General features: G+C 32.4%; 2 protein-coding genes across 3 annotated transcripts; one reads left to right on the forward strand and one right to left on the reverse strand.

The window, feature by feature from the left end:
• Window positions 1-590: 590 nt before the first annotated feature.
• Window positions 591-6,820, forward strand: LOC115698318 (LIMR family protein At5g01460). Of its 2 annotated transcripts, XM_030625537.2 has the most exons (14): window positions 591-1,410; window positions 1,530-1,615; window positions 2,869-2,981; window positions 3,126-3,236; window positions 3,628-3,726; window positions 3,825-3,947; window positions 4,108-4,170; window positions 4,251-4,315; window positions 5,007-5,116; window positions 5,207-5,321; window positions 5,418-5,483; window positions 5,945-6,055; window positions 6,151-6,217; window positions 6,326-6,820. In XM_030625537.2, exons 1-14 carry the CDS (start codon window positions 1,061-1,063, stop codon window positions 6,371-6,373), a joined length of 1,527 nt encoding a protein of 508 aa, XP_030481397.1. In that variant the 5' UTR covers window positions 591-1,060; the 3' UTR covers window positions 6,374-6,820. The 2 variants fall into 2 exon arrangements, with proteins under 2 accessions (XP_030481397.1, XP_060957763.1); XM_061101780.1 differs by having other exon boundaries at window positions 628-1,410; window positions 6,151-6,820.
• On the reverse strand, window positions 6,739-19,933 carry LOC115698319 (GDSL esterase/lipase CPRD49). Its single transcript, XM_030625538.2, has 6 exons — window positions 19,584-19,933; window positions 7,981-8,058; window positions 7,727-7,867; window positions 7,547-7,623; window positions 7,300-7,446; window positions 6,739-7,200 (listed from the first exon to the last, which is right to left on the reverse strand). Exons 1-6 carry the CDS (start codon window positions 19,692-19,694, stop codon window positions 6,963-6,965), a joined length of 792 nt encoding a protein of 263 aa, XP_030481398.1. The 5' UTR covers window positions 19,695-19,933; the 3' UTR covers window positions 6,739-6,962.
• Window positions 19,934-24,197: the final 4,264 nt, after the last annotated feature.

Here is a 24,197-nt window from a genome sequence, read left to right on the forward strand (position 1 = left end):
ATATAATTTAATAATTTTATATATTTAAATTTTTATTGTAAACTTTATTTTTTATTAAGAGATTTTCCGTCTTATTCCCAATGAAGAATAATAAGTGGGGGATGAAAATTAAAATCCTTAATAAGAATGAGAAGACGAGAGAACGCTCCCTGCGAATTTCCCATCCTGTATGCATTACTCATGATACTATGAGGCTACCTTTATACTAGTAATAGTAGTAAATATTACTTTATTAACCATGAGGTCTAACTATTTTTTTAATCTATAAACGTTTTTTTTTTTAAAAACCAACTCTCAGATTGACTAAATATGTTAATATATTTAGTTGGAGTAAAAAGAAAATCATAAAATTGTAAAAAAAAATATTAAAAATATATATTTATGAAAAAAATCTTATTTTTTTTAAGATAAAAAATGTTTTTATTTTGGTTTTTCTGATAAGTAAAAATATTTTTATTTTTTCTTTACTAGCTATCATATTTTTCATACTCATTGTTCAAAAAAAAAAAACATTTTTCTTACAAAAAAATATAATAAACTAAAAAAAGACAATTAAAAACAAAAAAAAAAATAATAATAAAAAACAATTTCAAAAAAATTTAAAGAGAAAAAAAGAAAAAACGCCGCGGAGCTTACGAGCGAGAGCCGTTCTCAAAGGTCTCCTCTCTCCTCCAGCGCGTTTGAAAACAAACCATTGTCTCAGCTCTCAACAGCCTGTTCGAACTTTTTGTTCTGAATTTACATTTACACCCCTAAACCACTTTCTCTCTTTCCATTACTAAATTCTCTTCGCAAAATAACCATTTGACCAAGGGTACTACCGTAATTTCACCCCACACGTCAAAACAAACCCACCTCACCGGAAAAAAGCCTTTGTCCAAAGCTTCAATTTCTCTCTTTTCCTCTTCTTCTCCTCAAATCGATCTCTCCTCGCCATTTACAGATCCGAGAAACCCTAATTTGAAGTTGGGGGAAGGACGAAGGAGACCCCTAGGATTGTTGATCTAGGTTAGGTGTTTTCGATTCGAGCTGATTCGAATCGAGGGGGAGAGAGCTCAGGATGGGCGATTTCAATCTCGCGCTCGTAATCGTCGCCATTGTTGTGTGCGTTATTGTGTTCCTTTTCAATGTTTACCTTCTTGTTAATTATCAGCACCCCGATGACGCTAACCAGGCGTATTTTCCCAAATTCGTCGTCGTTTTGGGGCTCTCCGTTGCCGCCATTTCTATACTGATGTTACCGGCGGACGTGGCGAATCGGCAGGCTTGTCGTCACGCGATATACAATGGTGCCTGTAATCTTACCTTGCCGATGAAAGATCTGTGGCTTGCTATTTATATCCTCGATGCGGTTCTTGTGTTCTTCGTGATTCCCTTTGCAATGTTCTACTATGAAGGGGACCAGGACAAGTAGGTGCTTTTTGTTTGTACACATATATACATATATGTACATATAAATTTTGTAGAATAGGGAAAATGTAATGTGTGTGTTTATGGTTTCAAATGCTGATGGTGGTGTTTGTGACCAGGACTGTTGGAAAGAGGATTAAAAGTGCGTTGATATGGGTGGTGACAACCGCCATTGTTTGTGCTCTCGTGCTGGGAATTTTATATGGTTAGTTGATTTATGGCTATTAATTTCATTTCGGTGTTTTATTTTTGAATTTTTATGGTGAAATTGTAGTTTGAAAAAACTGTACGTTGAGTCTTAGGGGGATAGAGTCTTGACTTGGAACTTATTTACGACTGAGGTTGCAAATTAGTAGTTTATAAATATTGCATTTGGCTGGATATGTTTCATTTGCTCTTGATCATTGTCGATTGAACATTTGCAAAGCTGAATTTTATGTTGTCTAGCTAAAGTCTCTAGTCTTTACCTTAATGGTTATGTTTGTGATACTATCGCATTTGCAGAGTATCGACAGCGTTAAAATGGTATAGTTTGTGTGCTTTGGTGTGGGTTGCCTTTTGTTTCTAGTCAAGGGTGGCTAAAGTTGCCCACTTTATTTGTGAAACAAGAAATAGGGATACATTCAATTCTATTCATCACAAGCTAACATTAATTAAACTACGGTCGTTCTCAAGCTCGTTTTCCTTGTTTGACTGGTGTTTTACACCTTCATTTTATTGTCAGTTTGTGGAGGCAATGATGAAAAAAAATCTTGCAGAGAAGTTTAGAGAATTTTTCTCTACTGCCATTCTTTTCAATCATTTTCATTTCCACTAGAATTTTTAGATAGGTCTTTAGAACAAATCTATGGTTTTCTTTTCCATTTAGTTTGGTGCCATTTTGTTGTTACTCATCATGGACACTCACGGTGGCTGATATTTTGGTGCACTAATAAAGAAGTTGTTATGATTTCATGGTGCTCAGAGAGTGGCTTGTGTGTGCAGTTGTGTTATTTCTCTTATTTTCCTGTCATTTGCAAAATATTAACCTCCATTTTTGTGGAATGATATATATGTATATATATTTCTTAAAAAGAATTGTTTCCAGCTTTTATGAATATACTTTGCTATAGGTGAATGTTTTTGAGAGAGTATGTTGTGGATATTTGGTTATATTGAAATCTTTCCTGGCTTTAGAATTCTTTTCAGAAGCATTACTCGTAAATTGATTCATCTGCAATTTTTGAATTCTGATTCCTCCACCCAGATTTTTACTCTACCTTATCAATCTTCAATATTTGTGCCTTAGCAAAATGGTCCAGATTTTTGATATAACTGTGCATTTTATTTGATTATTCGCAAGTCCTTTTGTTAAAAGTCGATTAATGTATATTTTTGTTTGTCTCATTTTTTGAATTAAGGTTCTCTTTTCTGACTTGTTCGATGCTCTGTTAATTTCTTGATATTTTTTTTGATTAGGGCTTATTGGAGAGGTGGACTTTACTGTTAGGCACCTTTCTTCCACCACGACTGGCTTTCCTAATAGTTGGCAATTCAGTAGTGCTCAACCATGTATAGGTTCCACACGCCAGGTTTGATTTTGAACTAGAATTGGGACAAATTTTTTTATTTGTTCATCTGTTAATACATAAATATTTTTTGTGATGCTATACACTATCATATACATTTTTTTCTCTTAGTTATCATTTTACCAACTGTTTGCCTCCATTATACAGTGTTCTGCCTATTCTGCTAATGCTGCATCAGAGAAGACATGGACCATGCGTACAACCTTTCCAGAATATGTCGTTGCTCTTGCTACCATTGTTGGATCAGTACTTTTCTCTGTAAGTTCTTTGTTCTTTGTGTTATTACTTTGTCCCCTGCCCCTTCCTCCTCGTCTCTCTCTCTCTCTCTCTCTCTCTCTCTCTCTCTCTCTCTCTCTCGCTCTCTCTCTCTCTTAATAGATGTGATAAATTATGATTTTTGTCATGATTTTTTCAAATGTTATCTTTGAACTTCAAGAGATAAGATTTATGTACTCTTAAGGTCATGAAAGTCCTTTTTTTGTCGGGGGGGCATGTTAATATTGTGTGTGTGTGTGAGATATGTAGATCATTGTGATACTTATTATTTATGGTCATCTGGAACAAAATATTCTGTCAATTATGAATATAAACAACCCTTTCTTCCATTTTGCTATAAATTTTGCATCCACCATCTTTCTTTATCTACCAGATATTTGGTGGGGTTGGTATTGCATCTCTACCACTTGGACTTATTTTCTCCTTCATTCGGCGTCCAAAGGCTGTTATTACTCGGTCACAATATATAAAGGTACTACATCTTTCTCTTGTGCATAAGCAGAAATTTGAATGACAGCTCATATTTTTAGCTCCTTGTGAATACTTTTTTATGTTTGGTCCACATTCTAGGAAGCAACTGAGCTAGCTAAGAAAGCAAAAGAATTGAAGAAAGCAGCTGATGCCCTTCATCAAGAAGAAAGAAGTGGATCTAAGGGTAGAAAATGGCGTAAAAATGTGAAGGCTGTAGAGAAGGTATGCATAAGTTTGTAATTATACTTAACATTCAGGCATAAGCTTTTCTTTGTGCACCAATGCACCGTTTGTGATTGCTTGCTGTGAATTTTGACTTTTGAGGGATGCTTTTGTCCTGTGTGATTATTGAAAACTAATTGATACTTGCGTAATTTGACAGGAATTACTTCAGTTGGAAGAAGATGTAAATCTTCTGGAGGAAATGTACCCACAAGGAGAGAAGGTAATATACTGTCAGACTTGTGGCTAGAGTTCCCGCCTTTTTCTTTCTCTTCATTTGCTGATTTTCTTCTTCAAATTCAGGCTGAGACTTCTTGGGCTCTGACTGTTCTTGGTTACTTGGCAAAACTTGTCTTGGGAATTTTGGGGTAAGTGCTTATTTTGTATTCGAAGTTTAGAATGGTTCTACTGTTTTTGGCTCTCCTTTTATATTTTTCAGGGATACTTTTCATACTTTTTTAAGTATTTTACCAAAGGCAACGATATATGTTCATGTAAAGCATATTACTTCATATTTCATATTAACATCATATGAAAAATTTTAGTTTTGTTTTATACATCCGGAGAGGCGGATTTGAAGTTGAGACCTCCTCTTTGTGAGGAGTGGAGTAGTACCAAATAATACCAATAGGCTATACCACATAAGAGCTTTTAGTTTGAAGCTTATAGTTGATAGTATTTATTGAGTTTTGGAATTTAGCTGACAGTCATAGTAACATAATTAAAGGAGAAAGAAAACAGAAGGGGTGGGGGATGAAGTGAAAACTCATTGTAGAAGAGGGACAGAAGGAGGGAAGGAATTTTTTTTGTTCTGAACTTTTGTTTATAAGGATTGTAGAGATTTAATTATTATGTGGGAGAGTACTATTGTAATTATAGCAGACAATATGATGTTGAAGCAGCATTGCTACAAGCTTGCATATGTGTGCCTTTCAACATTAACAATAAAAAGGGAAAAAAATTATTTTTCTATTTTGCAGTACAAGTACTCTACATTGTGGCCAATTTCTTTCTCTGTTGAAGCAGCCCTATGATTAATCTTTTGTTGTTACTTGTCAGGTTGATTGTTTCTATTGCTTGGATTGCTCACATAATCATCTATTTGTTGATTGACCCTCCACTTTCCGCTTTCCTGAATGAGGTTTTCATCAAGCTGGATGATGTTTGGGGTACATAATATAAATCCTAATCTTAAATTTATTTTGTTGCTCATTTATTGAGTTTATTTATCCTTATACCTGATGATACTTTTTAACCAGGTCTTTTGGGAACTGCGGCATTTGCATTTTTCTGCTTCTATCTCTTGCTAGCTGTTATTGCTGGAGCAATGATGCTTGGCCTTAGATTGGTTTTCATTACAATTCATCCCATGAAGTAACAAAATTTTCTGTTCTTTTCTAATTTAATTTTTATTTACCAGAGTTTATTCAACTTTGTTTGCTAATAATTCTGGTTACTTATTTTTCCCAGGTGGGGAGCTACACTTATGAACTCATTTTTATTTAATGTGGCACTAATTCTCCTATGCTCAATCAGGTTGGCATGTTAGTCTATTTTTATTTTCATCCATGTTAGTTAGGCTCTGTTGACGTATTATCATATAGACTGGACTAGGTAGTCATGCTCTAAACTTTTGCTCTAAGTCAACTACAATAGGACACGTATGAGTATGAAGGCTCCTTTGCTACTTGAGGTTAGCTCAAGATAATAATAATAATGTCTACTATGCTGTTTATTTAGTAATATTCATTCAGGGAAGTCATGGGTTTCATATTGCCAGTTATAACTGTCTCAGGATACCTTTCACTTATTAAACGAAAGGCATGTTTTTATATAATGCAGGGTATCTGATTGTATGTCATGGTTTTAGCATATATAATTAGGGGGTTTGGAGAGTTAATTTGATGGAGTGGATGGAGGCAGTTGCTCTTCAGTCATTACATAGCTATTTTCTTACCAGAAGTATGGTTGCTTATCTTGTTGTCTCTTCTTTTCAGTGTGATCCAGTTCTGCTCTACGGCGTTTGCTTACTATGCTCAAGCAACTGCAGCTCAGGAAATATTTGGTCACACTTTGCAATCTCTTCGTGGAATTAAATATTTGTACAAGTGAGTTGCAGTTACCCTGATGCACTATTAACCATTTCTTTTATCAGGTTTATATGATTTGCTGATTTGAATGGGCATTTTTGTTAAATTCACAGGTACAATGTATTTCAAATTGCATTTATCATCCTCGCGGGATTGACCTTTGTGTATTATGCTGCCTTCGTAAGTCTTTTAACATTTTTTTCTTTCATATGCATTCGATATGCTTCCCTAGTTTTTAGTTAATGGCCTCTTGTTACTCTTTGTATTTAATTCTCGATGCATATGCAGGGATGGAGAAGAAGAAAACCTAGTGGCAGGTTCCAACTTTCCTCTTAAGCTATGTTTTTGGCTAGAAAACCATGCACCCATATGATGGACCCATCAGAATTCTCAGTTTTAACATATCTTTTGGAGTGGTTTGCATTTTCGGATGGCATCGTCTAGTTTTGTTCTTTGTTGAGAGATTTAGCGAAATGGGCGGATATCATCTGATTCTGAGTCGGGTTAGTGCAGTGGGAATGGCATTTGATACCACTGTTTTTTCTTCTCCTTTTTTCATATGCTTTACTCTTTTTCTTTGTATCTATTATTCCTTTGTTTGATCTGTGTTTAAAAACTGGCTTTTTGGTCATGTAATTTAGATATCTCTTCACACATGCAAATTGGGTTTTATTGGAAATATCCTTGATGTAATATAACCATGAAGAACAAATAGTTGTACTTTGCATTAGTTTCATGTAGCTGTAACCATTATTTTATCCAAGTTTAATTTGTTTGTTCAAATATCAGACTTTTGTTCTCACTTCAAACATCCTCATCTGGGCTTCCATAGCTTATTACATTGATTAAGTATCTTGAGTTTTGAATGATCATCTTTCTCAAATTTTAAACAGAAACTTTGAGAGTACTCTAGCAAACTATACCCTTAATTCTCATCATCATCGTCGTATAATTTTAGCCATTCGATGATTTTGTCACTACGTTCACACACGTTGAGAGTTGTCTTTCCATCAGGCATGACAGTATCATAGGGCGAATCTTCTCCGAATTCAGTTGGCAATAAACTAAAGTGTAAACTTGGTTCCCAGTCTGCCTCTTTGATCACCTTCAGTATCTCCCTCAGTATAATCTTACTAGCCTTTGGAGTGAAGTGTATTCCATCTCTGAACAAGCATCCAAATATACAAAGGTATATTATTACACACCCTAACCAAAATAGCACATAGCATTGGCATTGAATTATTATTCAAACTTTAACTCACAAGAAGCAAGTAGTTTTCCAATTCTTGTTTTTCTGAATTGAAGTCCACATATCAACGACCTTGATATTCATCTCTTTACATAGCTCTAAACAAGCGTCTGAGTACTCTCGACACTGCTCATTTGTTCTACCCATATCTCCATTTTCACTATATACATTTTTTTAGTTATAACAAAAAGAAAAAAGTTATTAAGACTGATTGTAATAATAATACTAAGACAAAACAAAAACCCAATAATTATAAGAACCTATAGAATTCATGAATTTGTTCCTCATTTACAGGAGGAGCAGTGAGAAAGATTATGTGAGTTTTTTCTGAAAGGTCCTATAAATTTGGAAGTAAAACAAGTGTTAGACAATGAATTCAATGATCATTGGTGATAAAATATGATAAATGACAAAAGTTTTAAAAGAAAGAGATTGAAAACCTTGAGATGGGTAGCAATTTTGCTCATATTTTGAACATATTCATGAAGTGGGACATGAGGGCCTAATCCAGAAGGATGTGGACGCAATGAGTCATTACCTCCAAAGTAGACTATCACCAAAGAAGGTTGAATTGCTGCATCCTTAAAATGTGTAATTTTGACATACTATTATTACTCTAAAGATGAATCTATTATGTCACTGTCCTGTTTTTATACATAATTTTTAGAATAATAGATAGTTCATTTATTAATACCTTTGGAAAAACTTGATCCAAAATTTGGACAGCACGCCTTGAGTTCCAACCACAGTAACCTCGTAGTATGATGTCTGCCTATATATGACAACTTTTTTTAGTAAAAATCATAAGATTTATTAATTAATAAATTCGTTCAAAACAATAGAACGCAATTCAGAGGAACAGTCTTCCAGCTGAAGCACACGATCTGTAGAGAAACAAGAGTCTCTTGCCAAGCAATGAGCCAACTTATTTGCAGATCGTTTTACAAAACACAAATCAACAAAAGATAAAGCCAAAAGCAAATTTCGAACATCTTGAACAATAAGACCAAAGTGTGAAGGCATAAAAATACCGTTCTAAATCGCTTAGACACACACCAAGCTATCTGTTTCCAACATGACTCTATCCCACAAATGAGTTGCAATCCAACTCGAAGCTTCTTTAATGCCTATTACGTCAGCAATTTCGGGTTGAACACAACCAATCTTCCCCTTCTTGAATGCTTCTATCATAGCACCATGATGATTCCGAGCTACACAACCCATGCCAAAGCGCCCATCTTGTTCAAATAAAGCCCCATCAACATTAACTTTGATCTTATTTAACTCAGGTCCAATCCAACGCTTAAGATTTCGCCCCCATCATGCAGCGGAGACAACGAAAGACCCTTCCTTCCTTGAGCAAATTTATTCTGATCAAGCATGTTCCTAGCTGATGCAACAATATTTGATGCAGACCAACTCTTCTTTTGCCAAACAAATTCATTCCGCCTGCGCCAAATAGCCCAACTCACCACAGCCACTTCCTCCATTTCACCTTCGTGCCCTCTGCCGAAGATCCCCAACAGCCAGCTGCTGAATGTTGTAGCCCCAGCCCCAACGTCGACCATGCTGCGATTCCAAGCAGCTTTAGCAAACTCACACTCCACCAACGCATGTTGAACGATTTCTGCATGAGCGTTACACAGCGGACAGTCATCATTGACGGGAACATGACGTTTTTAGAGCTGAAAATAAGTTGGGAGCACACCCGAAGCAGCCCTCCATAAGAAGTTACTGATCTTAGGAGGCATTTGTAACGACCAAAGACGCTTCCAAAAATCAGTATTTGCATCACGACACCAAGCACCTTTAGATTCTTGCAAAAATTTATAGGCACTTTTAATTGAATAATTCCCACAAGTCTCAAGTCTCTAGTTCCAACCATCATTTACAGCCGAATCACTAAGCTGAATGGACAAAATAAGGTCCTGATCATGTGAAACAAACAAGTCTCTCACAACATCCTCATCCCAAGCGCGAGTGTCAACTTGAAAGAGGCAGCTGACCGATTTGTTCACAAGAGCAGGGTGCCTTGTAACGACATAGCTGTTAGAACTATGTGGAAGCCAAGGATCTGCAAGAATGGATACATTTTCCCTATTAGCGATTGTTCTTTGAGCACAGGAATGTACTAGATCTTTAGCTTCAAGAATACTTCGCCAGATGAAATTAGGATTATCTCCCAATTCAGCAGAAAATAAGTTACCATGAGCATTATATTTTGCCTTATAGAGCCTACTAACCAAAGAGTCATCATTAACCAACAATCGCCAATATTGTTTCCCAAAAGAGCCAAATGAAAGTCTCAAGCTTCGAAAACACAGTCTTATTGCATGTTTATGACGACACAACCGCTCCCAACTCATCCAATTAATATCTTTACCACTGCTCGAATCCGAATGCCACTAAAACTTAGCCATAAGCCGCTCTAACTCCTTACAAGTGTCTAAAGGCAAGAGAAATACATTCATAGCATAATTCGGCAATGCTTGAGCAATAGATTTCAGCAATACCTCCTTTCCTGCACGAGACAAAATACGCCCTTCCCAACCTTGAATTCTCTTCCGAAGCTTATCCTTAAGAAAGCCAAGGATAGCATTCTTATTCCTCCCAACCGAACAAGGAAGGCCCAGGTAATAGTCATTTTCATCAGCCTCATAAATTTCCTGCACAGCACAGATAGAATCCCGCACCTCACTACCAGTATTATTGCTATAAAACACAAAAGACTTAGTGAAATTAATTCTTTGACCCGAAGCCACCTCATAAGTATGCAACAACTCCTTCACATTGTACGCTTCCTCCTGAGTGGCTTTACAATAAATATGGCTATCATCAGCAAAGAGCATATGAGAGACAACCGGTGCACCTCGAGAAATTTTACATCCCGTGAGTAAACCACTTTGTTCATAACTACGCAACAAACTAGAGAAACCTTCAGCACAAAGAATAAATAGATATGGTGATAAAGGATCACCTTGACGTAATCCTCTTTGAGCAACAATGGGCCCCAACTCCTTCCCTCCGTGTGAAATGGTATAGGAAATAGAAGAAACACATTGCATAACTAAGTTAATCCAACGACCATCAAAGTCCATCCTTACCATCATAGCACGGAGGTAACCCCAATCAAGCTTATCATACGCTTTGCTAACATCAAGTTTAAGTGCCATATAACCATCCCTCCCTCTTCGTTTTCTCTTTAAATGATGCATGATCTCATAGGCAATCATGATGTTATCTGAGATTAAGCAGCCTTGTAAAAATTAGGGGTGTTCATCCGATCCAATTCGCACTTTTTTAGTCAAACAACATCCAATCCGCACTAAGTGCAGATTTCATATTTTGGATCCAATCCGATCCGCATAACAGTTTAAATCCAATCCAATCTAATTCGCAATAGTGCAGATTGGATCGATTGTTTTTCTAATGATAAATTATTTAATATTTCATAGAAAAAAAATTAAAAAAAGACTATTATTTTTTAATCTCCTATAATAATCTATTTTCATCCCTATTTATATATATAAATCAAACCAATATACATATACTCATCTTTAGATTTACACTAAAATATATATATGTATTCATTACTAAAATAAATAAGTTAGCATATATATTTAAATTTATGTGTATGTGTCTATGTGAATAAAAATAATTTTTTTGATATTTTTTATTATAAAACAAATAAAATACACAAACTCAATATATTACTAAAGAAGATTAAGAAATTAAAGGTTTGTGTCTTTTTTTAAATATTACTAGAAAATCAATATATATTTTATATTATAGTTTTTTAAAAATATATATAATTAAGTACAGATTGGATTGGATCGGTTACTTTTTGAGGTCAAACAACATCCAATCCGCACAAGTGCAGATTTTAGATTTTTCAATCCAATCCAATCCGCGCAAGTGCGGATATCCGTATTTTGCGGATTGGATTGAATTGGATCGTGCGGATTGGATTGGATTGGATACTTAGTGAACACCCCTAGTAAAAATACACTTTGAGTATCGGATATAATGGATGGCATAACACTCTTGAGTCTATTAGCAACCACTTTGGACACAATCTTGTACAACAACATATTGCATAAAACAATTGATCTTAAATCTCCCATATCCATAGGCTGCTTCTTCTTAGGAATTAAGACTAAAATAGTTTTGTTAAGATCTATAGGAAGAAACCTATTATAAAAAATTACTTGACCATATTGATGATATCATCTTTAACAATCAGCCAACACTTCTGAAAAAACAAGGGGTCATACCGTCAGGCCCTGGGGATTTATCCAGATGCATTTGGAACAAAGCTTTGCGAAGCTCCTCATCTGAAATCGGTAGCAACAACTCGACATTTTTTTGTAATGATACACGAGTTTGCACACAGCTTGTGACTTCTCTCCAATCGGTTTGAGAAGATAAAAAAAGTTCGTTGAAATAAGAAACCATAAGTTGGTCCAAACCACTATCCCAGTCAACCCACGCACCAGAACGGTCTTCAAGTTTTGCCACAAAATTATTTCTTCGTCTTGTAGTTGCAGAAGCATGAAAATATTTCCTATTATTGTCTCCTTCTTGCAACCATAATTGCTTCGATCTTTGACGTCAGAAAACTTCCCTTTGCACATAACCTTCGGCCAAATTCCTATTTGCTTGTTTGTAATTGGCAACGGAGACTTCATCACGATTTAATTTCTACCTTTGGATCTCATTTTTACACTTTTTTAATCTTTCTTTAAAGTTCCCAGTAACCTCCTTACTCCAATCAGCCGGCTTTTCCTCACAAAACTGAATTTTATTCATCACGTCATCATCCCCACAAGTCTCCCAACTATCTTTAACAATCTGATAACAAAGAGGTTCCTTCAACCACGCATTTTCAAACCGAAGCCGCTTCACAAAATTGTGGCCAGCAGCAGGAACCATGACCATAAGAATCAGAGCATTGTCTGAAGTTGAAATTTCAAGATTATGGAGCTTAGCAGAAGTGAACATGTTCAACTAAGCAAGATTAGCTAGCCCCCTATCCAAGCGCACTTCGATCCAATGATTAGTACCCCGCCCACGCTCCCAAGTAAACAAATAACCACATAACTCCATGTCTTGAAGTCCTCTATCAACCAAAGACTATTGAAAACCTTAGATTAAAAAATTAGGGTACCGATTACCGCCCCTTTTGTCATCACGAGATAACACATTGTTAAGATCACCCATCACACACCATGGTAGATTAGAACGATTAGCAAGAGTATGTAACAGGTTCCAAGTAGAAGCACGCCTACTCCTATTCGGTTCCCCATACACACTAGTGAAATGCCATTCCTGCACACCTTTAGAAGCAACTCTCACATCTATATAAGAATCAGAAAACCCAAGCAAAGACACTTCATCCTCAATTTTCCATAACAACGCAATACCTCTACTCCTACCATTGACATCTACGACTATCTTGCCATCAAATCCCAACGTCACACACACTCTCTCCATCTGAGAACGATTGGATAGAGTCTCACAGAGAAACATAATACTGGGCTTCTTTTGGATCATATGATCCTCAAGGAATTATAAAGTCCATGGGTTCCCAAGCCAATGACAATTCTAAGATAAAATATTCATAATGATTGGTGGGCCTGGACACCAGTACCCACCAAACTCAAGTTCTTTGAACCATTTACCTCTTGACCCGTTGCCCCATCACCCGTCACATGGGCCCCATCAATATCTTCTAAAGTTGTTCTTCTCCTCTTCGTATCAAGAACCAAAAGACAAGCCTCCTCATTGATATCATTAGATAGTTCTTTATTCTTAGCAGCTGGTAAAATATCTTCCACAATTATAGGATCCCCATTAACAGCCTTTGATGATCCTATCACTGCCTCATGTTGACCCAAAGTTACCTCCACTATCATCGGACCCGACTCCAGCACACCATGATTCCCCTCAACCATTGCCATCGTTGACCGAGACACCTCACCACGAGCCGTGGTTTTTGCTGCAAAATCATCGTCCATGACAACATTAAACTGCTTGAGCCATTTAGCTCTGATCATGTGGTTTCTACGTATAGGTCTCACTCGCAGTCATTTCCCATATGGCTTGATTATATGACCCTCTCCAACCTCGAAACGCCGTGGACAAAAGCTTTTAAAATGCTCCATAATTCCACAAATAAAGCAGAAAGTGGGGAGATGTTCATACTTAAAGTTAGTCCAGAACTCGATCCCGACAGTATTGCGAAGCTTCATACATCTTTTTAATGGCTTCGTAACATTACGAAGATAATCCCGCCATAAGCCCATAAAATTCCTTTCATCCGATTGAACAAACTTCCCAATATAGTTTGCGACATCCTTAACAATCGTAGCAGTTTTAAACCTCGATCTAAGATCATGCAATTGCACCCACATATCAACCTCATTCAAGGTAACCAATCTTGGATCCTCCCCCCGTTGTAACCTTTTGAAGATTAACAAGAACCTATTAATAGTCCAAGGGCTTCGATTCATGATACTTTGGATGTCAATCTCATGATAAAATTGAAAGAGATAGTGATTAGTATCCAACTCCTTGACAAACATCCCCTTCCCCGGCTGCCACAATGAAGCCATCATATGTTGCATAGCTTCAAAATCAATTTATCTTTCAGTCAAGAACCATCCAACGATATACCACCTGTCATCATAGTCATTACCATCCGTACCACAAGCATCATAAGGAAAGACAACCTCCTCCTCCTCCTCAATAGGAATATGCACCCCTGTACCATCTTCCATAATCGTACCACAACCAGCAAAATCTCGAAAGCAAAAAAAGAAAACAAGAACCAACAAGAATCGATCGAACCAGAAAAAGCTAAAGGGAAAGACTAAAGAACCATGTCAAAAGACAAGACTAATGGGAAAAACTAAATTAGTTTCAATACATAAACACGATCACAACATTAAAATTAATTAAGGAATGTACTCCTTATAATTCTAACCCCATAAAAACACTAATTGGAATTAAACTACTAATAGTAAATTAATAAATGAAACAAAAAACTAAAAAAGAAGAGGACTCAAAAATTAAGTTTCTGGCTCGTAATAGAAACTGCAATCCATGTATGTTTTTCTTATCTAGAGTGATTGAATCAAATAGCCACCATAGAGATCATGTGGTATGGGTAGTACGTTCAAGTACAACTGAACTGAACCGAACCACTCTCAAACGACTGAACCGAAAATTGAAACTGACACAGGGCATTAGCGGCGAGACCCCGCCGCTAATGTCCGCCGCTAATAATATTATTAGCGGCTATTTAATAATGGCGGACTATTAGCGGGGGATTTTCGCTGTTAATAGCCTATAACGGCGAAATTGGGGTTTATTAGCGGCAGAGTGGTCCGCCGCTAATGAGGGGATATGCTGTAGTGTTAGACCTTTGACCTGACCCTAGGTCTGGGTCTAGATTCAGGTTCGGGTTCTGAATTCGGGGTCAGGGTCCAAGTCTGGGGTTCGGGGTCCGGGTTTAGGTTTAGGTTCGAGTTTGGGATTTGGGTTTAGGTCTGGGGTCTGGGTTTGAGTTTGGGGTCCCGGGTCGTGTTCAAGGTCCAGTTCGAGGTGGGATGAGTTGATGTCGTGGTATGGTGTAGAATAGGGTTGTACATAAATTTTTGTAAACCACCCAACTTGAACAACCCGCCCAAACCAAACCGAGATAACCCGACGTAAAATATAAACCGAAAAATTCGACAAAAATATAATCTGCCCAATCTTTATATTGGGCGGGTTGAAAATAATATCAACCCGAACTAATCCGACCAACCCGATTGAGAGAGTTTTTTTTATATGTATATATGTTTTTATTATATATAACCTATATATTATATAATTTATATACATATTTATAAAAAAATAGAAAGTTCAAACTACTATATTTTTTTATGGTGGACGATTTGAACTTTAAATTCAATCTTTATATTTATCTCATTATCACAATAACTAAAATATAACAATTGCATGTAGAAAAAAAAAATTGGACGAGTTAACCCGACTAAACTGACCAATTCATTGAACGGGTTGAAACTTTTTTTTTCTTAATTGAGTGGGTTGCACTTAGATTTTTGTAATCCGATTTTTATATTGGATTAAATAAAATGTAAAATAAACCGACTAAACCGACCGACGTACACCCTAGTGTAGAATAGTAAAAAAAATCTAAATATAGTCTTAAAAAACTTAAGCCAAACACTATTAAATTTTTAAAATAATATTTTTTTTTCTATTCTTATTTTTTTAAAAAACAATTTAAAAACTGAAAACTAAAAATATAAGCATACAACCTCACTGTCTTCCTTAGAAACAAAAATCATATAAGGAGAGGGAAAGCATAGATAGACCTATTACCACGTGATGAGTTTTGTGGATAATGTTTTTATTTAATTTGAATTAATGTGGATAGTTTTTGTCACGTGTAATCAGTATCATTCATTCTTCATTTTTTTTTTTAAAAAAAATTATATTCAATCATACCATATATATTGTTTAATATATTTATATAAATCAAAGTCAAAAGGAAAACAGGAAAAGGAAAGAAATTTAGTTAAAGAAAAAAAAAGAAACTCCTTAAAGTCAAATAACCAAAAGACTAAATAATGTTATTGGACAATATTATTGCCCAAATATAAAAATATGAGAAATTTTATATTGCAGCACCTTAAAAGGGATAGACCGATACATCTCTATTTGTTTTAGTATCCGAAATAGTTTTTTAGTCAAATTTTTTCTCATGGTCATGTAAATTATACTTATTTAAGACATCCTGCAAAATTTTAAAAAATTCGGAAGAGTTTAACATACCGAAAATTGCGTTCAAGTAGTGGATTGCACGCGTGACTATTTTATTTTATACTCGTGTAAAATAGATTGCTTGAAACGTGTGACTATTGTAAATTATTCTGAATTTCTTAAAATTTTATTGGATATCTTAAATAGCTATAACGTGCATGAATATGAAAAAAATTAGACTAAATAATTTTTATGGATGCCGAAACAAGTAGAGGGTGCACCAATACATCCATTTTAAGGGGATGCATTGTAGAATCACTCTAAAAATATTAAGCCAGTTACCAAAATATATATAAGTTATTTTACACATTATTAATTAATTTTGAGATAAAATATCCAATTATATAAAAACTAATTAAAAAAACATAAGCATATGCTATAAGTTTTATTTATTAAGAATTTTTATGAAAGTATTAGAGTTAATCTGAAATAAAATATCATATATATATATATATATATATATAAGATAATGTGTTATTCCTTATATTATCAATTAGTTTTTAAATAAAATTTCATACACCTTAATCACACAAATTTCAACAAAGTAATTCATTTTAGGTATAATATTCTATGAAGAGTTTTATTTGCGCGTAAAAATTTATAAATACATTTAATTTTAATAATTTTTATTTTTTATAAAATATATATTTAATTATGTTATTTTTTTTTACTAATTCATATTCTTAAAAAATATACTTATAAAAAATATTATAGTTTAAATATTTTTGTTATAATATTTAAATAATATTAAAAGTGATTTTTAAAAATTATTTTAAACTTATTTTTGTATAATGCAAATAATATTAGTGTGATTCTCACGGTTTAGGTTCGAAAACTATTCTTAAATTATATATTTTGTTAATAATAAAAGTTTACAATCTATCTATTTATCTATCTTTTCTGTATATATAAAGGAAAAGTATGCGGTGACATGTCACTATAATATCACTATCAATCTCTTCTCTCCTTCATTCTCTCATTTTTTTGAATATTTTATTAGTGTTTAAATCTATAAATTAATATTTTACTATTATTTTATTAATTTTTATAAAATATCTAACATTAACTAATTATTATTTTTTTTTTTTAAAAAAAAACCTCTATATAAACTACATAGTATATCTAAATAATAATAATAATTTATAAACCATCTTATGCATTAACTAATTATTATTTATTTATTTTATCTTGCCTCTTAATATGATTGTAATTCAGCCTGGATTTGAGGTCGATGATATAAAAGGTGGTGTTGCTGGTGGAAGTATCCTTAGGGTATGCAGTTTCTTTCTAAATCTATACACAATTGAACAACCTCATATACTACACATACATGTTTCTGCAATTGACACTTTTGTATACTCATAGTTTACAAAACTGGTTTTACCCATGGGTATGCTTTCATCTATATGTTAAATCATTTCCACACAAGAAATCTGTATGTTTTCTTAGATTCCTCTTGGTCAGGCTGAAGGGGTGTGTTTGCCCTGCTGCCACTTGATTTGACCTTAATGAACCACCTATATATAATCATGAGTTGGTTCCCAAAGATTGTGGGGTTTTAAATCACAAATTATATAATGAATTTCTTTTATAAATTTGTCAATTTTTTTCGAGATCTCTATTCTCGGTGAGAATTTTTTCAATTTTTAATATTTGTTAATCTCTATTTTTATTTTGGTGTAGTATTTTATTACCCTATATCATTTGATAATATCTCTTATTTTTTTTAGACCACAAATTATATGATGAGTTTTTTTTTATTTTTTCACAAATCTGTCAAAAAATAAAAAAAATCAAAATCTTTATTATTGATGAGAATTTTTTAATTTTTAATCTTTTTTTTTATTTTTATTTTAGTTTTGATTTAGTATTTTATAACCTTATATTTTTTGATAATATTCTTTTTTTTTCTTTTTTAGGTCACAAATTATATGATGAGGCAAGTAAGTAATTTATAACAAAATCATCCACTTATGTATAAAAAGTTAATAGTTAATTAACTCAAGTATATATATGATTTATTTTATGTATAGAGTAAACTTATTTTGATCAATAGTGATAACTACAAATAAGATACGATAATGATAGCGACTTTGAATGTAGTGGTCACTACAAGTGAAATACGGTGATGACATCAGTTTTGAATGACAACAAATCATATGATGAGTTTTCTATAGATTTATCAATTGATTTATTTTACTATAACGTTTGAAAATATCTTTTTGTTATTTATTTTAGTTAAGAAATTGTATGAAAAAAATTAGTAGAATAATTACTCATACTATTAAAAGAAATATCTACCTTAATATATTTTTGTAACTTAATTATCAATAAACAAAATATAACCGCACGCGAAGCACGGTTTGTTTCCTAATTATTTACTATTAACTTAGATTGAAATAATATTGTTTCGATCCTCTTAGTTTAGAGTTCGAAAACTATTCTTAAATTACATATTTAGTTAATTATAAAAGCTTACAATTATTTTGAATTTGTAAGTTTTTATTTTAATTTTACATTAAAGTTAGATATTTTCAAATCGTTTGTTTATTTTATTTGAAATTTAAAATAAATAATAATAATAATTAATAAAATTCTACAATTTGATGACACAATTAAAATATTTACACATGTAATTTTATTTACTACACATGTGAAGCAATAATACATGCAAATTGACTTATATCATTTTTCACTTTTAAATAATAAAAAATGTGTATATGACTTTTTTATTATTTATATAATAATTAAAAAAGACAATAAAATTATCAAATAAAATAATTATTAAAAAAAATTAAAACAAACTGCCATATTATATATTTAATATTAGAGTGTGCATCAAAATTCGAAACTCATATACTAGGAATACTATATCAAATGAAATGCTAAAAGATACTGTTATAGTTGGTAGTATGTTCAGTATTATATAATTATTAGTATAATTAAGTACTCAGTCTTATATAATTTTAAAAAAATAATTATAAAAGAATATATCACTAACCAATATAACAATACTTCTATATCAATCATTATTTTGGATTTTGGAAAAAAAAAAAGCATAAATATATACAAAGTTGGTACATTTTTCATTTATTAATAAAAAACTTTTAAAGAAACGAAAACGACGTGACATTAAATAGGTGTTTGGAATCGAAACCCACCCACTACAACTATCAATTAATTATTAGATGGGATATTTATTTATTTATAAAATAATTAATGTTACGTTCATAATTAATTAATTAATGAATAATATATAATTATATATGATATCATTTTGAATATGTACTGTACATAGCATAGCACCCACCATCAACAACAAGAACCACACAAAAAATAATAAACCCTAGCTACATATATAACAGATATTTATATAGAAGAGAAGTGTATTCACATGTATATATATATATATATTTATATATATTGGGAAATATACATAGATATAATTAAGTTAGAAAATGGTACCTTTCGAGAGTATAAATCAGCAAGCATGGAACCCCACCCTTCATGACTGAAGCTCATCTCAACTATAGATGAACCAAACAGAACGAATTGAGGTCTCACTGGCCCAACCATCTCTCTCTCTCTCTCTCTCTCTCTCTCTCTCTCTTCAATTCTACTATTTTTATGTATGTATATATATATAAAAAGAGACTGAGAAAGAGCTATATATATATATATATATGCGTATAGCTCTTGTGTTTAGAAGCTCTACCTTTTGTACCACTCTATCTCTCAATGTTGGAAAGTTGGAACAACCAAGGAAAAGGAATTGAAAGCTTTTTATAATTTAAGATGAATTTTCTAGTAATTTTTATATGGGTTGCTTTATAAGTTTTAGTTATAATATAAGTTTCTTTTTGGTTGCTACGTGTATTTTTGTAAATTTAAAATAAAAAAAATAATTTTAAGTATAAAAATAAAAAACTATATTTTTCATCCAAAAAAGAAAAAAATGAAAACTAATAATTAACTTAATTATTATGTATATGAATTGTTGGGTATATATATATATTTATGGAAAATACAATGCACATTTAAAAGTACTTCTATTTGTTTTGTCAATTGAGCGAGACTTTTTTTAGTTTAATTTTTATATTTATATATATAATTTTTTTTAAAAAAATTTGTCAAAAGTACGAATAGGTATAATATTTAACATGATACGGAATATAAAATTTGATTTTCTATACTTAGGAAATCTTAAAAAAAATTCCCTAAATACATACTTAATAATATTGGTAATATATGACCACATTCCTAATATCCCACAAATACTCCTCCCATTTGAAAAAAATCAAAAACTGAAATCATCCATGGCTGCCTCCCGAACCTCTCTCTCCCATGGCTGTCTCATCCCGACCACCACGCCCGGCCACCGACGACTACCCACCACCCCGACTACGCACGACCACCGTCTAAACCACGCACGACCCAGCCACTTCTCTCGGACCCACTCTCTCTCTTCCTCTCTCTCAAACTGGAAAAAAAAAAAAAACCAGAGGTCCGATGGTCGGACCAGTGTCTCTTTGTTTTCCTCAAGCAATCAGATCCCACGATTATATATATATATTTATTATATATATTAAGATAATCGGTCGGACCACATGGTCCGATGGTCGGACCCTTTGTTTTTTTTTTTTTTTTTTTTTTTCTTTTCTTTTCAGTTTGAGAGCGAGGAAGAGAGAGAGGGGTTGGGTCCGAGAGAAGTGGCTGGGTCGTGCGTGGTTCGGACGGTGGTCGTGCGTAGTCGGGGTGGTGGGTAGTCGTCGGTGGCCGGGCGTGGTGGTCGGGATGAGGCAGCCATGGGAGAGAGAGGTTCGGGAGGCAGCCATGGATGATTTCAGTTTTCGATTTTTTTCAAATGGGAGGGGTATTTGTAGGATATTAGGAATGTGGTCATATATTACCAATATTATTAAGTATGTATTTAGGGAAAAAAATTTAAGATTTTCTAGAAAATCAAATTTCCCTAAATTTTTAGCAATTGATAAAAATCACACATAGCACCAAATGAGAATTATGTGTAGAATAAGCTCATCTATTTATAAATATCTATTTTGCGTAATTATATTTGCTTTTATTATTTTTATCTTTTAAATGATTTTTTATTTAAATTCTTACACAAAAAAGGAAATTATATTTGTAAATTATTATTAATTAAATGCATTATTTTTTTTATTATATATATTAACTACTCATTAATTCATATGACATTACTTTAAGTTAATTATAATTAATGGGAGACAAAGTTTACACATATTACAAAGCGCTTATTAAATTATTTACCTAGTTAATGGTAAATTATATACAGAAGAACCTCTATTTAAAAATATTCTATTCAAGAATAATCTCTAATTTGTTATAAAAAATTAAGTCTTAATTTGAGTCAGTTATAAATAAGAATAACTTCTAAATTGTAATTAGTTATACATTTTTGAAATCTCGTATTAACAAAATATACCTCTATATAAGAATAATTACACCTTAATAAAATATATACATATATTTTATAAATTTATTTACATAAAATTAATAATTTTATTTCAAATTATAATACATGTATAAACATTATATTTATTTTAAAATAATTCTATTATGATATAGTACTAATGATTATTTATTGTTATTATTTTTATATTAATATTTTTTGGTATTTAAATTTTTTTTTTTCTAGTATAACTCTATTTAGTTATAACTTCTCAATTAGAATATAATTTGCTTGGTCCCAAGTGTATTATTGAATAGAGGTTCTACTGTATATTGAAACGAGAATGGTTGAAAAATACTATTGGTGTCTATACTTTGTTTGATATCATATTATTATTCGTATAATTAAGTATATGATCTTATATAATTTAAGAAAATAACTTTTAAACAATATTACTAACTAATCGTGAAGCGCCACGCCACTTATAAAATATGCTAAATACTACTAGTGGCAACAATACTCATATTTGAAACTGGTGGTGAATAATAAGCTCCTTTATTAGAGTAGTGGGCATCTATATATATCTATCTTTAGTCAATTATTATTGTTATTATAAAAATAATGAAAAAAAACCTAAATTATTGGAAGACTAGAGAAAGGGAGCCAGATCATTAATAATTGTGGGTTCCTCCCCTATGTACTAAAATTTTGAAAAAGATGGTGGTCCTTCCTTGTAGAAACCAATTTGCCATGGCATTAAGTTCATTTAGCATATAATTTCCATGATGTCCGGCAAAGCAATAGGAAAAGTAAATTATACCATGAAGACTTTACCTTAGCTACATTTTTATATTATCACTAGACACTTTTACAATACACTTATATATAACTTACATTTTAGAACACTTTATTTACACTCTCACTCTTTTGGACACATTTTGAAATACTATTGTTGGATGGACAACTAGAGGACCCAAAATCCCTATTTATACTACTCAAAAACCAACTATAATATTCTAAAAAATTTTAATTGTGTTACTAAAATATTCTTGAAACTTCCACAAGACTTAATTATTTTGAATTACTTTTATTATAATTGGCTTAGCCCAAAATGATAGATTTATTTAGTTAATCTCTAGAAAATTCTAGAGAGTTGGTGATAATTTTTCAATACTCCCCCTCAGCACCAACTTTGTTCCTTCTTTGCGTCAAGTTTAATTGTTCTCTTAGCTTTTGAAATCTTGTAGTATTGAGCCATTTAGAGCATCTCCAATGGAGATGCAAATAATTAATGTAAATATAAAATATAACTCACTTTGTTAAAAGTCTAATCTAATAGTGTGTTAAATTATGATGCAAAAATGTTACATAATAAAAAGTAATTCAAATTTACATCACAATATAGCATGATATAAAATTTGTATCACAATAAATGCTATGCTTTAGAACACTTTATTTACACTCTCGCTCTTTTGTACACATTTTGAAATATTATTGTTGGATGTACAGCTAGAGGACCCAAGATCCCTATTTATACTACTCAAAAACCAACTATAATATTCTAAAAAAATTTAATTGTGTTACTAAAATATTCTTGAAACTTCCACAAGACTTAATTATTTTGAATTACTATTATTATAATCGGCTTAGCCCAAAATGATAGATTTATCTAGTTAATCTCTAGAAAATTCTAGAGAGTTGGTGATAATTTTTCAATACTCCCCCTCAGCACCAACTTTGTTCCTTCTTTGCGTCAAGTTTAATTGTTCTCTTAGCTATTGAAATCTTGTAGTATTGAGCATTTAGAGCATCTCCAATGGAGATGCAAATAAGTAAAGTAAATATAAAATATAATTCACTTTGTTAAAAGTCTACTCTACGAGTGTGTTAAATTATGATGCAAAAATCTTACATAATAAAAAGTGATCCAGATTTACATCACAATATAGCATGATATAAAATTTGTATCACAAGAAATGCTATGCTTTTATATTTAATATTTTATTATTAAATTTTAGCTAACATACTCCTTTGCATTAAATGACTTGCATTATTATTGTTTTATTATTAATTTTTACATTTAACTTTGTATTATTATTATTATTTTATATTTTTTTAATAAATTATTAAGTGATCATTAAATAACATATTAAATTTTGCATCAAGATTTACAATTATACATTGGAGCATAATAGTAAAAATTGATGTAAAAATATCACAAAATTACTTTTTGTACAAAATATAGCTCAACTTTTACATCTCTCATTGGAGATGTTCTTAGTGAATAATATGCTACATGGTCTTCGCTTTTTACTTGGTATAGTTCTTCCTCTTCTTGAAGTACTTTTTCTCTTAAAAAATAATAGTGTACCTCCACATTCTTATTTCGTGCATGAAATACTGGGATTTCAACTAGACAAATTGACGAATGATTATCACAATGAAGTAGCACTGCATAGTTTGTAAACTTGTGTAGATCCTTTATCAATTGCATCAACCACATACTCTCTTGAGTTGCCATTGCCCCTGCTCTATGATTGATAAGGATATTGTTGGTTGCCTTTTGCTACACCAAGATATTATTCCAGATCCAAGCTTGAATACATACCCAATAGTTGATCGACAAGTATCGTAATCTTTAACATAAT

Source organism: Cannabis sativa, chromosome 7 (genome assembly GCF_029168945.1).
Source record: "Cannabis sativa cultivar Pink pepper isolate KNU-18-1 chromosome 7, ASM2916894v1, whole genome shotgun sequence".
NCBI lineage: Eukaryota > Viridiplantae > Streptophyta > Magnoliopsida > Rosales > Cannabaceae > Cannabis > Cannabis sativa.

Bases quoted from the DNA above. Each gene is read 5' to 3' on its own strand.
- LOC115698319 (XM_030625538.2), bottom strand. From the start codon at position 19,694: ATGGTTGGGCCAGTGAGACCTCAATTCGTTCTGTTTGGTTCATCTATA. The intron at 8,059-19,583 runs GTACCATTTTCT...TGTCATATATAG, and splicing joins CTGATTTATACTCTCGAAAG to GCAGACATCATACTACGAGG. The intron at 7,201-7,299 runs GTGAGTTAAAGT...ATGCTTGTTCAG, and splicing joins TGGAAAACTACTTGCTTCTT to AGATGGAATACACTTCACTC.
- LOC115698318 (XM_061101780.1), top strand. From the start codon at position 1,061: ATGGGCGATTTCAATCTCGCGCTCGTAATCGTCGCCATTGTTGTGTGC. The intron at 3,948-4,107 runs GTATGCATAAGT...GTAATTTGACAG, and splicing joins ATGTGAAGGCTGTAGAGAAG to GAATTACTTCAGTTGGAAGA. The intron at 4,316-5,006 runs GTAAGTGCTTAT...GTTACTTGTCAG, and splicing joins CTTGTCTTGGGAATTTTGGG to GTTGATTGTTTCTATTGCTT.